The 16,739-nt window shown below is 41.5% G+C and overlaps 1 protein-coding gene across 1 annotated transcript; it reads right to left on the minus strand.

The window, feature by feature from the left end:
• Positions 1-42: 42 nt before the first annotated feature.
• sqor (sulfide quinone oxidoreductase) lies at positions 43-7,871 on the minus strand. Its single transcript, XM_082541356.1, has 10 exons — positions 7,687-7,871; positions 6,860-7,064; positions 6,515-6,685; positions 6,329-6,382; positions 6,030-6,224; positions 5,690-5,899; positions 5,310-5,493; positions 1,857-1,924; positions 1,559-1,737; positions 43-1,472 (listed from the first exon to the last, which is right to left on the minus strand). Exons 2-10 carry the CDS (start codon positions 7,055-7,057, stop codon positions 1,415-1,417), a joined length of 1,317 nt encoding a protein of 438 aa, XP_082397482.1. The 5' UTR covers positions 7,058-7,064; positions 7,687-7,871; the 3' UTR covers positions 43-1,414.
• Between the last annotated feature and the right edge of the window lie 8,868 nt (positions 7,872-16,739).

Genomic DNA, 16,739 nt, shown 5'->3' on the forward strand with positions numbered 1-16,739 from the left:
AAACTGCTGCTGGAAAGGTGATCACGAACTGAAGACATATTCTGCCAGTTTGCAATAAGAAGTGTAGTCCTGCTGATGACCTTTAATATGCAGAGAGAAGAATAAAGAGTAGTCTGTTTGAATCCAGTGACCCAGGTCTCTGGATTTTGCAAATTAAATCCAACTTTTATACAAGTACACATCAAAGTCTATTGATAGTGATCAGGTAAAACAGATGATTCAGATTATGCAAAAGTGCTATCGAAAGTGTCTTCCTCTGAGAGCCTATCATATTCTTATTTCAGAGGACATACGGGCAATTTTACACAAGTGTGCAATTAAATTTTGGCCTCCCTCCCGTGTCTGAAAACCGCTTTTCAGATTTAACCATTTCAAATCAAAGCTGCTCATTAAAGTCCAATACTGTAATTTTATAAAGTAATAATTAATGCAATAACAAAACAATTCATTTGTTGTTTCATATTATCCTGCAATAACAGTCTGACGTGAGGTTTCATAAGCTTCAGTCATTTTAATGATTATAGGATTTTTTTTTGTTTTAATACAATGAAGCTAGCGTTGACTGTACAGCCACCAAGATGTTTTCGCCTCAGTTGAGAACTAATTTAAAAAAAAAAAAAAAAAAAAAAAAAATCATCATCATGTACAAAACTCTACTTCAGACACTGACGTCTAAATGCAAGAAAAAGCACTTGTTGTAGCCTGCATGTTAATGTTCAAACACCCCAAATGGCAAATCCTACACAATGTGTGGTAGCTTGATTAGTTTAAAACTCTAAATAAAGCCAAAGACTTGAACACATCTCACGCACAATGACTAAACTGTACACATGTGCATGGTTTTAAATGTAGCAATCTAGGAAAGAGTAATATTTATATGCTGTGCTTAAAGGCTACCCTGAAATAATCTGAATTTAGAGTTGGTTTTTTAATGTCACTATATAAAATTTGCCAATGCCGACCAACTATAACTGAAAAAAACAAAACAACAACAAAACAAAACACCAGAGGTGTGGAGTAAGAGTGTTCTACAAACTTTTGTTCTCGGTCCCTATAAAAGCCCCATCTCTGGCTTATGAAAGCATCTCGACCGGCCATTCATTGGGCTGTCAAAAGTACCAATAAACAAAAAAAACAAACAAACCCCAAAACAAAAAAACCCAAAAAACAAACAAAAAAACCCACAAAAAAAAAAAAAACAGCTGATCTATGAGCAGTTTAGACCCACTCCATCATTCCAGTCGTTTAATTCCACAGTAATATCAAAAACGCTACTTAAATGAGCTTTTCTGTGAGACCGATTAATCATGATGTTCAAAACATTCACATTACTCCTTTATCCATATGCGTGTGCACCCTTGGGTAGATGATTACACAATGAATTTCCTTTCAGATTCAAACTGAAGATGAGGTTTCATTTCATCCCAAGATGCATGATTTTCCTGTAAGGTCCCGGTCCGCCCCACAGCCCCCTGTCGTGAGACAAATAAAGACAAAGCTGTTGTTGTAGCGGCTTAACTGCTGCTAATTAACTGCTGTTAATTAACTGTAAACATACCTAAGAAGCCCATGCCAATAGAGGTGAGGCATCACATCTGTTTTCATGTGGTACATTAATCGCCTCTCCTTGGCTTGGTTGAAGGGGAACGTTTCCAGCGGTTGTCCGTTGTAGTCGAACTCTGCCAGGATTACTGTGTTGTAGCTTGTGACCAAGGGACATGAAGTATACCCATCATACTAAATAAACAAGAAAAGGACAGATTATCAGTTTGTGTGTTTTTCAGTAGACGTATTTCCTAAGAAGCAGCTTTACCATATAGAAAATTAAACACATGAATCATAGCTGTCACACTTACCTTCTTATCTGGTTTTTCTTTTTTCAATATTTTGCTGATAGTTCGGCTCAAGACGGCAGACTGTGCCGCTAAAAACAAACAAACAAAAAGAGTTTAAATTCTGCTTATATCCAACAGGTCCTTATTCGATAAACTGAATTACACCAGCATGTTTATCTTGGTCAAGTTTGCTGGAAGCTGTTGTAGGTCCTAAAATGCACACCATCATTGAGGTGACCTGCACATACTGACAAATACAAAGCTCAACCAAAAACAAAAGTCACATTTTGTTGGACTATCTTTAGCTCTGATAAGCTTGTGCAACACCACAACATTCATTTCCATCCAGAGTTACATTCCTTTTTTTGTAAAGAGCTTCCATTGATGATGGGATTAAACTGTTCTCCAGCACATCCTGAACATCTAGACTTTGTTGTGGCCAATCCAGGGCAAACAATGTCTCATGCTCCCTCAACCACTGTTCTACAATTTGAGCCAAATAAATTGTTTCCATTTTTAAGTATGTAGAAGAAAATATGCCATTGATGGAAAAGCCTGGTCATTCAGTCTTTACTTTTGGACACACAATGTTGCTGAAACTGACCAACTGAAGCAACCCCAGATCACCACACTGCCCCCACGGACTTTTACAGCAGGCACCAAACAAGATAAGTGAATCACTTCATCCACCGATCTTCTTACCCTGTCATACCTGTTGCTCTGGATCAGGGCAAATCCAGTTCAGACCACCTGGGCCTTGCCCATTGCTCTAGAGTCCAACCTCTATTCTGATTTGCAAACTGAAGGTCCCCCAGTCATACGTGGTTTTCTTAAAGCTACACAGCCATTTAGTCAGAATCGCTTGATTTTGCGTTACACTTTGTGTGTGGAAATGCTTTTACCCTGACTGTTAAACATAGCTGTGAGTTTTACTCTTGGTTTTTACCTTCATCAATGAGGTTATTTTTCTCGGTAGAACCTTTGCGTGTTATCAGTCTGTCTGTAAACACATTAGCTCAGAAAGGTTTTGAATGTATTCTGATAAAACTTTGTAGGGGTGTAGAGTGGGGTCATGTTAACAAACCATTAAAATTTTGCTTCCATCCACTAAGGTCAACTTAATGATTTATTGTCTGTGAAGGTTCTCAGTGATTTATTGGTTGAAAATTGATAAAATGCCTTAAAATCTAGAATCTATGATTCTTACAATTTGGTGTGCATTATTGATATATAGAACCCTACTGTATAAAGACTTAAAATATGTCACTTTTGACCTCTCCTTAATAGTTTGATCTGAAAGTCAAAGTGATAATACTACAAAGAACCATTTAAAACTATGTTTCTTACTGCCATAGAAGCTTATAGGGAACGATATACGGGGACTATTCAGCTATTAAGCAACTTGAGGGTGGGTCCATTTCTTAAATGGGAATTAAAGCCTGAAGTGAAGTACACACAGGAAGTGATTACATCAGAGAGTCAAGAACATTTAGTTGACATCAAGGCATAATGACCTGTGGCGATGCAAAGTGGGCAGGCCACGAGTCAAAGTCTCAACTCTGAGGCGTTCGGAGGTCTTTGTTACAAAATAAGAAATGTGGCAGAAGAATAAAAGACTTCAAACATAGCAAGCAGCATGTAAGGCTACTGTGCTCTCTGACTTCATTAGCCTCAACTAAATTTAACAAGTTCAGGCAGCTTGTTAAAACATCTGAACCAATCAGAAGCCAGAGATGCTTACAGCAGTTACTGTTCCAAATTAAGCAAACAGCGATGAAAGTTTTGAGCTCTTATCCTAAAGAAGACTACAGCAAAATCTGAAGCATTTATAGTTAGTGATCGGTTGTTCAAGTGCGTCCATTGTGTATGCCTTCGACCTGTACACCCAGAAGACAGCATAGAGTAGATTCATATTCACTAGATCACGTTCCCAGAAACGCAGTGGCTCTGAACCTAAGATTTAACTATAAATATGAAACTTGTTCACCTTGTGTAGCATTTTACCGACACACTTCCCTCCAGATCAAACTTCACCCAAGGACAGACAGATGGACTGACCGGCAGATAATGTCAACACTACAACTGTTAGAGGGGCTAAAAACAGCCACATCCTCTAGACTGAAAAAAGAAAAGCAGTGAGCGATACATTTACAAAGGTATACACTCGCTTCAGGCTGCATACCCCACCATGACTAAGCAAAAACATGTTTTACACACACACACACACACACACACACACACACACACACACACACACACACACACACACACACACACACACACACACACACACACACACACACACACACACACACACACACACACACACACACACAGGAACTCTTTGTAGAACTCTATTGGTAAAGTTGGCTGAGCAACAAAGCAGGACACTCCTCTGTTATGGATTCAAACATCACTTTAACAGAAATGCTCTTCACAGGAAAACCTTCCAGAAGGACAACAGTATAGTACCCCAGCTACACAGAAGTGACTCTCAGTAAAAAGCCATTAGACAGCTTTGTAAAGTATGCCATAGAGCTTTTAAAGAACTCCAAACTGAACTATCCAGTCAGAAGTGAACAGACCATGTATTTAACACTCGGCCGCTGCTCATCACCGACTCATATCAGCCTTAATGCCAGCACGTCTCAGCCTGGTTGGAGCTGAAGGAAGGAAAGCAGCCAAAACCAGTTCCAGAGCACAGCAACCGAACACTAAGATGAAGAGTCAAGTTTCTGCACGACAATGCCCTGAATGATACAAACAAGACAAATCTGGAGTGGCTTCAGGACATGTCCGACTCTGCCTGATTAGTCCAGTCCAAACGTGGGCTTAAAACACCCGAGAACATCTGTTCACGTAATCCTTTTATCGTGTGTGACCGTGGCAGGATGATCCAGGAAGAATAGCTAACCTGGAAATCTGTCTCCACACTGAAAAATGAAACTACTGCACCACAAAGTGTGGGTATTTTCCTTAAGTGATGAGACACGATATGTTAAATCTAAAGTCTGCGCTGAATTGCTTGAAATGTAGTTTATTATTAACAATGATTGCACTGGCTGCAACGACACAGGAAATCCAAAATTAGCCAAGTGTGCAGGATTAAAGCTTGTACTATCTGTTCATGCCAAATACAACCAAAAAAACAAAACAAAAAAGAAAACCTTCTTTGTGAAATGTAAGGATCCAATCAAACTCACAAAACGATACCTGACACACTGACCAACCTACTAAAACAAGCAATGTCCCCACAGAAACAAATTCACTGGGTGTGGTGGTGTTTTATAGTCTTGTTCCAACAAATGATTGTGTAATACAGCAGATAGTAGCTTTAAAAAAAAAAAAAAAAAAATGCAAAAACCCAACCAAAAGTCCAAGCAGGTCACACAAGAGGAAGCTGTGGAATGAATGAGCAGAGTTTTCCAGACTTCACTCGGCGCAACGATCAACCTAAGTGCACAACACACTTACCGACAGCCGCTCCGGTTTTGGATGTGGGAAGGTTGGTGCAGTCTCCGATCCCAAACACGTTTGGATACTTGGTATGTTGGAGAGTTTCTTTGTTCAGATCCAACCAGCCGATCTCGTCGGCCAGCGGACTGCCTTTAATCACCGAGCTGGGTCCCATTGGTGGTGTAACATGAAGCATTTCATACTTAAAAAAAAAATTTATTAAAAAAAATTCTGGTTATTCTGGGGTTTCTTTTTCAAATATTTTATATATTAAGATGCAAAAAGAGAAAATGTGTAGCCTAAAAGGTTGTAACCCCCCCAAACAAACACCCTTTTTATCAGTACTTAAAAAGAACATTTATACATGAAACAAAAGTGAAAGTTGCTGTTACAGTTACCTCGATAACTTTGGTTTCCCCTGGTTTGTCAAGATTTTCAAACACAGCTTCTTGCTTATCTGCGCGCACTTCAATCAGGTTGTGCCTCAGGTTAATCTGTAGGTCACGCTTTTTCACAATCTCCCACAGTGAGTCAGCGTATTTCTTTACCCCAAAGATCACAGGCAATGATGTGTTATAGATCACATTGGCTTTTGCCCTTTTGCCCGTCTTCAGTTGAAGCAGAAAAAACAAAACAAAAACCACTCATCAAATTTGGGAAAAAAAAAAAAAAAAAAAAAAAAAAAAAAAATCACATTTGATTTTTTGTCTCTTGAATAGATCTCAAAGATTCAAGTACCTTCCTGAGGTAGGCGTCTGACAGGTACATGATCTTTTGTGGCGCTCCAGCACATTTCACAGGAGTATTTGGGAAAGTGAACACAGCATTGCCCTCTTTGAAATCCTGCAATGCTTTCCACGTTTTCTCCACAGTTTGGACAGAGTAGTTAGAGCCAATTTTTGGGTGCTCAAACCCCTCTGGGAGTCCTTTGATCTACAAGTAAAAACAACAGCAAAAAAGTATGAGTATAAATCTCTTAAGATGTAAATTGGCAGAGGCTGATTAAACAAATGGGAAAAAAAACCCTGTGATTTCACCTTCTCATAATGGAGCTCTAAACCAAGCGCCACAATCAAATATTCATACGAGATCTGTAGGGAGAAAACGAGTTTATGTCAGGTCTTTAAAATAATATTCAGCTTCTCTCTCTCTTACACACACAGAGACAGATCACGTGTTTTTAAGCCATTTTATAACTTTACAGTTTCCTGTTGCAAACTTACTTCAGTCCCGTCAGCTGTGCGTACAGTATTTGTCTCTGGGTTAATTTCCTGAACCTTAGATTTCACCCATTTCACTCCAGATGGCATAAGACTCGCAGTGGGACGGCTTGAGGACGCTACAGTCTTTGCACCAGCACCAACCAGGGTCCATATTGGCTGATAGTAGTGGATCTGAAAAACACTTTTTTTTTTAATAAAAAAAACTTTGTTGACACAAGCTTGCGTGCAAGTTTCCTTTCAAGGTTTGAAGCACAGAAATGTAAACAGGAAGTCACGGATGAAATGAATGAAAGCCTAAATCTGCAGTGGGTGCTGGGTTACTGTGATCCTCTAGTGTGTCCTTACCTCGCTGGGCTCCACCAAAGCTACATTCTCTGCTCCCACCAGCCTCTTCATCCGGGAGCTCATTGCGATACCGCCAGTTCCTCCTCCCAGCACAAGCATTTTGTAATGCTGTTTGGCAGAGGCAGGGCTGCTTGTGTGAAACTGAGAGATAGCAATGCCCCTCGGGTGGCACTGCTTGAGATGACGCAGTGCAGCCATCCTGTGTCTGAACCATAAACACAGGTCGTTTTAGATCAGCCTCAGCTACACTGTCTGGGGTTAGTGCAAAAACATGACAATCTCTACTTTCTGCTTTGCTGTTTCCCATTAGCTAGAAAGTAAAGAGCTTAGCCGGATACAGGAATGGCTGGTGGAAATAAAACAAGCAGGATTTCAAACTCTCATCACATGTCTGATCATTATTTGTTATTTGCTAATCAGCCCAAATATCTAGTGTGAGGTCATGATTTTGATTTTGTGGGTTTTATCTGTGGTTCTACCCACAAGTATTGTAACACAGGAGCCCACCAGGCCACACAAACAAACATAAACAAACAAACAAACAAAAAACCCCACACAGTGTGCGATACCATAACATTTAACGGTGCTTTAAAGTAACAGGTCCAAAGAAGCTGTACACTGCACCACCACCTCAGAGCTGTTACGCCAAAACAAACGTGAACACAGGTGTCATCTATCCGGGTCCAAGCACAGTCTGAACTCAAGGCAGTGCTGCTGCTGTTGCATGCTGCGTAACAAGCTGGCACCCGCACAATCATACCAACACAGACAGAGAGCTGATAACGTGGTGCTCAGGTACACAAGTACGTCAATAAGCACAGGCCTACCTCAGCAGGAGCGCTGTCAACCTCCCGTGTTAATGTCCGTTTAGGCGGAATGCTCTTAGGCTGGGAACAAGTCCGTCTGACCTAATTTCTAATTTCCTCTCAGTGAAGAAGGTACCAGTGCCGCTTTCAAGCCCTACCCGCTGCCCAATTGCAGTTGGCACCTCCGGTCCCGCCCACTCCAGGCGAGTCACCAATCACAATCGACTTTTTTTAACCGTCAGTTTAAAACTCTAGTGTTAGCTTCTACAGCCACTGTAGCCTAATTAAACTAAATGCATCAGAATAGATTATTGTGGGTATTTTGGCAAACGGGGTAACGTATATCCCAAAAGTTTAGACTTTTTTTAAGTGTTACATTGTTTTCCTGTGCTGTCGAAATCTGACACTCTACTTTACTAACTTTGGCCTGAAAGCACCTCAGTGTGGGCGGGTTGGGGACATGCCCGCCCCGCCTGCACGTAGTCGGCCGGGAAAGCACTATTTACGGTACAAACTGTGACTTGTACGTGCTACCCGTTGAGCCGGTGATGGACCAGCAATGTATTTGTTACGTGATGTGCGAGAATGCTTTTATTATTAATAAAGTCATCTGTGACATCTCTGTTACTGTAGGCTTCTAGTAGTACTATACGAGTTTGCCCTTTAAACCATCAACATGCTGTAGGTTTGTTGTTTATGGCTGGTCATTTTCCTGTGTGCACGCCCGCAGATTCTTATCACGTAAACTGCTCAGCAGATAAAACGTATAAGCTGGAGGGTTATGTTTATATAAAGGTTAAATTTGGTGCAAAAAGCCTACAACGAAAAGTTTTCAGCATTATCATCATGACTGTGCTTGTTTTGTATTCATCAAACTGGTTTTACTGCTTCAGATGTCACCCCCATGTACCATCTGCTTTTGGACCATGTGTCTATAAACCAGTCCAAAGTTTAAATGATGAAAGTTCACTTGTAATTTTCAGCGTTCGCTTCACTCTTTTAAGGAGTGTTGTATGGAGTTCATATGCTACAGGTGGGATTTAGACGTGTCAGTACAGATATTGCAATAAAAACAAACTTTTTGAAAGCAGTTGACACATAGTCTTAGCAGACATCCAGAGTCTCAGTAAACACATCCATCAAAGCCTCTTCAAGCAAGAATAATAGATTTTTACACATTTAACAAATGCTATAACTAAGGTTTTTCATCCATCCATCCATTCTCCAATTCAGGATGGGGTATGGGGCTGGAGCCAATCTCAGCTGTCATGGGGCAAGAGACAGAGTACACCCTGGACAGGTGACCAGTCTGGTACAGGGCCAGCACAAACAGAGAGACACGCTGACATTCACACCTATAGTCAGTTTTTGGAATCAACAATGAGTGTAACCTAGAGAGTACCATATAAAGATCTAAATGATCATGTCACATTTTACCTCTGACCTCTCCTTCAAGGTCAGTCGACTGGTCTGAAGGTCAAAGTGATAATAATGCTATAGAGCAACTTCAATTAAATTTTCTTACTGCCATTGTTTGTATTGACAACAAGCATATAAGAAATGATATATATGGAGATTCTAAATATCACGTAACATTTGACCTCTGACCTCACTTTTATGTTTCACACCTGCCTTTCTTTAAAGTTGATCCCAAATTGTTAAATCTTTAAAGAAAACGTTATCAAGCGGAAGAGATTGAGCTGCTTAGTTTGAAACATACTGTATATTACATAATATAATATATTTTTTCCAAACTTTAGTTTTCATTTGTATTCTACTTGACTAAAATGCTTTAGTTGTCTGAAAATGTTTAGCTTTAGTTGAGTTTTTATCACCACACAGTCACCTCGCAGGCTGGAGCCTATCCCGACTGTTATATTGTGAGAGACAGAGTACACCCTGGACAGGTCGCTTGTCTGGTGCAGTGCCAACACATAGACAGACAACCATTCGTGCTGGCGTTCATACCTACAGTCAGTTTTTAGAATCCCCAATTAACCTAACTCCCATGCACTCCCTTTGAACTGTGGTAGGAAGCCAGAGAACTTGAACCCACGCAGACACGGGGAGAACATGCAAACTAAACACAGAAAGGCCCCAGCCTGGATTCTAACCCAGGAACATCTTGCTGTGAGTGCTAAACACCACACCACTGTGTCACCCTTCACTCAAACAAATATTTATGACCCGAATGCTGACTGTAAGTAATTTTATTACAAGTAATTTTGTTAAATAAGTACAATATAAAAGAAACATACATTTAATGGAATCTGGATAAAGGAAATTTACATGACTGACATACATTCAACCTACACTACGCAAAATTTGCCACTGTAATAACCTTGGTTATGTCTCTCCGAGCTCCTTGATCCCTTTCTAATGAGAGCATCAGGTGCTTTTAGTCCCTGTAGGGTCGACCTCGCCTTCTGCACACCTGTTTTGTGTTATGCAGTACAGGAACACTGTGTTTTAAGCAGTGCACATATGGTGTGATATCGTTTTAAAAACTAAAGATGTTCAGCGGTGAAGACAATGACTGTTAAAACAGTTTCACATTACTTACGTAGAGTATTATTTAACCGGAGCTTGTGCTTTCTAGCATTTAGTCTGTTTTGCTTTATTTGAAAGGTTGATGCAACAGAGGGTGCACCTCTGTGTTGCACTCATTGTGCTGTAGTTTGCCATGCATTCATGTTCTAATAAAGAAGTCCTCAGTAAACGAGACAGCATTTGGGCGAGGTGCCAAGTGGCACTTCAGTTTACACCTTTAGAAATATTGCTTGATTAAAACAGGAGTGGTGTCTGGAAGCTCACGGCTTGCGTTAGTGTAGAAAGTCTAATGTTGAGATAATGGTGTGACTCTTAAACTGCCCAACCCTGTTCTCTAAATGACAAAAAAACCCATTATTTCCTAATCAGTAGGGATGATTTTCTTTCGTCATTTTAGCCTTTTTGGCCAGGGTGAAGGAAGTATCTGCCATCAAACAAGAAGACAGCCATGTAACTACGCCCCTAGCCCTGCTACACTGGCAGGGCTAGGGGCCAGGACTCTCCTCTTCGGGTTTTTGGGGGATGCTGCTAACTCCGGGTCCGATAACAGGCACCACACCCGCAGTAGATGTGCTCGGTGTGAGGTCTCGCAGCAAGCGACTTTTAACAAAATGCTATACGTCGCCAGGTGTTTCATCAGTTTCGAGGAGTTACCTCCTTTGCACAGTATCACCTTAAAGCACTTGTTGCAGGCTGCTGAGTTTGCATCTTTTGCTGTGAAGTACAGCCAGACTTTGACCGCTTTACCTTGGGCATTTTTAATCTGTAGCTCTGCTCTAAAAGAACGTACGTACCTACTTGGGCCCGCCTGCGCTTGCAAAGGTGAAATGATTGGCTAGAATCCAAAGTGTATGACGTTTTAGGAAAAAAAAGCACCGAAATGTGCGCTGCTTTTCGGTCTGGTTACTACCGTTTATGTCCATTACCCATCCCTACTAATCAGCAATGTCACAAATGTTTAAATCTAATCTAGAGTGGTTATAGTTGGTCTGCCTAAACTAACAATCCAACAGATAAATAGTCACCTGACCTACACAACTCAGCATTAACCCACATGATTAGCAAACACTACTGTCCTCCCAGTTGTCTGTGTTAACTGTAAAGGACATTTATTTTTTTATTTCCTGCAATTCATCTGGACTGTGCTCTTAAAAAAGTCGTTCTGACCTTCGTCCTCTTCCCCTCCATCTTAATATGGGATTAACTACGTGGTTGTGGGGGATCAGTTTACAAAGTTTATATCCACAACAGCACGCATGCCCAATTTAAAATCTTTCTGTGTAATGTGTGAAGAAAAAAAAGGATTACAGTTGCATTAACATTACTTTTTAAAAGTCCTTTGAATGCATTGTATAATGTTTCCTGCCGCTGGAACTTTATCCTATAAAAACATACTTTCCCATACAGTTACCTTGGCATTTCATTATGAAGACACATTTTTTTTAGTGTTTATTGGTGGATTTGGCTGTTATTCTGTTTTAAAAGTGTTGCTCACAGACATCAGACACTCGGTAGTTTATCAGTAGTCACTCACTGCTCACATGTAGGCATTGCTAAATTAATACAGTATTACAAATTTGCCATGTTTAATTGTTTTGAAATGGCTGCAGTCCGTAATGTTGAGAGGTTTTCCTAATATTTTGGCCACCCTATTTGTTTTCATGATGATCAAAATAATTACTTTAGCTGAGTGCCAAGTGCATATGGTATTTTCATGGCCTATACCAAATACTTAAAAACAATCAGTATTTAGACATAATTATTTTGTCAGCTAATATTTTATTTTGAAACCGAAAGGTGAAAAGCTCAAATTTATAAATTTTCTATTATTATTATTGTGTTTTCATGAATTTATACCTGTCAGACCCAGGGTTCGTGAGCAGTCTATGGACTTGTTAATGTTTGACGGTGTGTGTTTGGTGCTGCTGTCCCTTGTTTCCCTGTGTACTGGTGTGTGTGTGTGTGTGTGTTGGGGGTGTCCTGGTTTTCCTGGCACACCAGGCCTGGAGGGTTGTTCCTGTTGGAAGGCTGGCCACACCCAAGGAGGAGGATGACACACCTGCAGCTGATCTGGATCGTCGGGGGCACTACATAGCAGTGTGGCTGAGCGCTCGATGGTGGATTGTTGCGTGACTTCCCGTCAGTTTCTCAGCTACTGTGTGAAGTAAGTACTACCTGTGGCCCTCACACCGGTAGTCATGAAATGCTTTGAGAGACTAGTCCTTCAGCACATCAAGGATTACCTCCCCCCAGAATTCGACCCCCACCAGTTTGCATACCGTGCAAACAGATCCACAGAAGACGCCATCGCCACAGCTCTCCACGCTGTGCTGAGTCACCTAGAGCAGCGGCAAAGCTACGTCCGAATGCTCTTTGTGGACTACAGCTCAGCCTTTAATACAATCATCCCGGACATCCTCATCACCAAACTGGTCACTCTTGGCCTCCCTCCTCTCACATGTGCCTGGATAAAGGATTTCCTCACAAACCGGCCCCAGACTGTAAGACTCGGCCCTCATCTCTCCTCCACTCGCACACTGAGCACCGGCTCCCCACAGGGCTGTGTGCTGAGCCCCCTCTTGTATTCTCTCTACACCCACGACTGCAGTTCGACCCACAACAACACTCTCATCATCAAGTTTGCTGATGACACCACGGTAGTCGGACTCATCTCGAAGGGAGACGAGGCAGAGTACAGAGAGGAAGTCCTCAAGCTGGCAGCATGGTGTTCAGAAAACAACCTGGCACTGAACACTAAGAAAACCAAAGAGCTCATTGTTGACTTCAGGAGACACAACACCGACTTGGCCCCCCTCTACATCAACGGGGAGTGTGTGGAGAGGGTCCACACTTTCCGGTTCCTTGGTGTCCTCATCTCTGCTGACATCTCCTGGACAGGAAACATCTCAGCGGTCATCAAGAAGGCCCAACAGCGGCTGCACTTCCTGAGAGTCCTCAGGAAGTACAAGCTGAACTCCAACCTGCTGCTGACCTTCTACCGCTCGTCCATTGAGAGCCTGCTAACCTACTGCATCACGGTATGGTATGGCAGCTGCACCAAAGCAGATAGAGTGAGGCTTCAGAGTGTGGTCAAGACAGCACAAAAGATCATCGGCTGCCCTCTCCCCTCCCTGATGGACATTTATTCCTCCCGCTGCCTCAGCAGAGCAGCAAACATTATCAAGGACAGCTCCCACCCTGGCTTCAACATGTTCAGCCTGCTTCCCTCAGGGAAGCGCTACAGGTGCATCAACACAAAAACCCACAGACTCAAAAACAGTTTCTTCCCCAAAGCGATAACCACCCTGAACTCACACATGCACAGATAACACAGCCCCCCACTTCCCACTTCCTCTATGGACCACCACTGTGCAATACCAATTCTATGTGCAATAACTCAACTGTATATACATAACACTATTTATTACATGTTACTTACGTCTTGTATATTGTACATTTTATATATATATATATATATGTTTTTCCCTATGTTAATACTGTCCATATGTACATAGCGCTGCAGAACTGTACCCCCCCAGCATGTTTACACTGAGTAGGAGATGCTCTGTATCTCATTGTACAACTGTATAGTGACAATAAAGGCATTCTATTCTATTCTATTCTATTCTACTCTGTGTAACGGTGTTCTGACAAAACGTCCTATCGTAAGTAGTTTATGCACATTTCTGCTGTCACAGAGTAATTCCAGCACAAATGTAACTAGGTATGACGGTTTGCCACGTAACTTTGCCCATCAGAGTGAGTATGCTTGTAGCTCACATTCATAAAGCCAGGACGGTTTGCCACTTCATTTTACCCGTTAAAGTATGCTTGTAGGTCACATTTACAAAGGTAGGATGGTTTGGCACTTAATTTTACCCGTCAGAGTATGTTTGTAGCTTATATTTACAAAGGTCGGTTCGCCACTGAATTTCGTGTTGTATGCGTAGAAACAAGGGGTAGGATGGTTTGTCAGGTAGAATGGATTCCCAGAACACCAGTACTCACGGGTGCCTTTGTGTGCGTTTCCCAGGAGGATTATCGGAAAGGAGGAAGCAGCGAACAGATTGTACACAGGGAACAGAGACACGGAGCACGGGCGCAGGGAGAAGACACGAAACGGGAGTCGGGAGCACAAGGGGATTTTTTGTTTGCCTTTTATTTTTTACTTAACTGTAAATAAAGACACCTTTGCATCGCACTAGTCCTGCATTTTGGGTTCTACTTTCCCATATCCCCACGGTCTGCAACCCCAGACTGTGACAATGTCCTTTGAGCTTTGTATGTAATTATGTCTTTTACAGTAATTTTAGAGATTTATGGTAACAGTGCAAACATAACATGTATGTGCTACATTAGCAGACAAATTGAAAGATGGCTAACAGTTATTTTATCTTTCAGATAAGATAACCGTCAGTATGGCAAACATACTGGACTACTAGATGCCATTTAGAGGATGAAGCAGGTGCAATAGTGCCACCTCTCTGTATAATTTATTTTTTATGGCTTGTTTGTTTTGAGCTTGAATTTCGCTTTCTTTGCTCCAGATGGCAGCCGCAGCACAGTCAGCCCAACAGCACCAACCAGTATCAAAGCTGACTCACAGAAACCCTGACAATAAGAAATGACATCAGCTTAGTGCAGGAGCTTTTACCAACGCACCAGAGAGGGGCACTCCAACAAAGAATACATTCTGTAAACAACTGCAACCTCTCCAGCAAACTAAAGTCTGGATTAAACTGATTTAATTATTATAATATATGAATTCCATCCATTCGCTTCCGCTTCTCCTTTTCAGGGTCGCGGGAGCCTATCCCAGCTGTCATAGGGCGAGAGGCAGGGTACACCCTGGACAGGTCGCCAGTCCGTCGCAGGGCCAACACACAGGGACAGACAACCATTCACACTCACATTCACTCGCACATTCACACCTAGATTATCCAATTAATCTATCCCCACAAGCTGCATGTCTTTGGACGGTGGGAGGAAGCCAGAGTACCCGGAGAGAACCCACGCAAACACGGGGAGAATATGCAAACTCCACACAGAAAGACCCCGGCCTGATGGTGGAATTGAACTCAGGACCTTCTTGCTGTGCGTCAGCAGTGCTAACCACCGTGCCACCGTGCTGCCTAATATATGAACTCGTATGACTAAAAGCTGAACTAAAGCATCAATTTCACTTAGTCCTCCATATTTTCTATTGTGTGTGTGTGTGTGTGTGTGTTTTTATCTGTATAGTTCATTCACCCATGAATGAATAATTGAATAACTGTCTTAAAGTCACAACTTTTAAACTATTGATTTGTGATTCTGGTTACAAATTTCTTTGTCTTGCTGCACACAACATTTCATATTTAATGACTCGAGTTCATGTAGAAGAAATGAAGTCATTGTGAGTTAGAAAGAACATTCCTGTCATGAGGTAGAAGCTGAAATCAGTTTTGGCAAATTCACTTTTACATGTCTTTTATTTTACCAGTTAAAAAGTCTCTCTGAGATTAAGTCTTTTTCCAACTGAGATCTGGCTAAGACAGCAACGGATATTGAGACAAATATAAGATAACAGTTCTATCAGGATACAGAGCTTCTGACATTTGTCAGAACACAAGTCAGTCACTTCATCTCTGTGAGCAATGAATAAAGCTCACAACCATTTCACTTTTATCACAACATTACTGACTTTCTCCCTGTTGGAGTAAAAAGTGTTCAGACACTAAAAATTAAAATGTGAAGGATTTATTGAAACTTTACAGAACTGTTGAAATTAAGAAAAGCAAAAATGTGTATATGAATGTATACGCATCAGAAAACTGACAAAGAAAATATACATACAATCTGAGGACATAGTCCAGTAAAATCCAACGACAAACATTCAGTGGCCACTTTATTAGGTACACCTGTTCAACTGCTCAGTTATGCACATATGTCAGCAACTCAAAAGGTTAGGTTGGGGTTTAGGCACACGGATACGGTATTCAATTCAATTTTATTTATATAGTGCCAAATCACAACAAAAGTCGCCTCAAGGCGCTTCATATAATACGGTAAAGACAGAGCGTCAGAAGAAAGAAAGGTGACTCAACGTGGCATCGTTTTGATGCCAGACAGACTGGTTTGAGTATTTTACAAACTGTTGACCTTTGGGGGAAGTATCCAGCACAATTATCTCTGTCTCTTAATGTCAGAGGTCAGATGATAATGGCCAACCTACTTTAAGCTGATGATAGGAAGGCAAAAGTAATTCAGTCAAGCGCTCGTTACAAACAAGGTATGCAGAAGAGCTTCAATGGCTTCCACAGTCAACAGATCTCAGCAGAGCTGACAAATCTGCAGCAACCGTGTGATGTCTGGGGAATGTTTCCAGCATCTTGTTGAATCTAAGGCAACTCTGAAGGCAATAGGGGATTCAACCTTGTACTAGCATGACATGCCATGACACGCACCTGTGACATAAGACTGGTAGTACTGAACTCTGTTTGTTGCAACTAACCCTCATCTGAGAACGTATCTATATTTGCTAT

Source organism: Aulonocara stuartgranti (assembly GCF_965226115.1).
Source record: "Aulonocara stuartgranti genome assembly, chromosome: 7".
Classification (NCBI taxonomy): Eukaryota; Metazoa; Chordata; class Actinopteri; order Cichliformes; family Cichlidae; genus Aulonocara; species Aulonocara stuartgranti.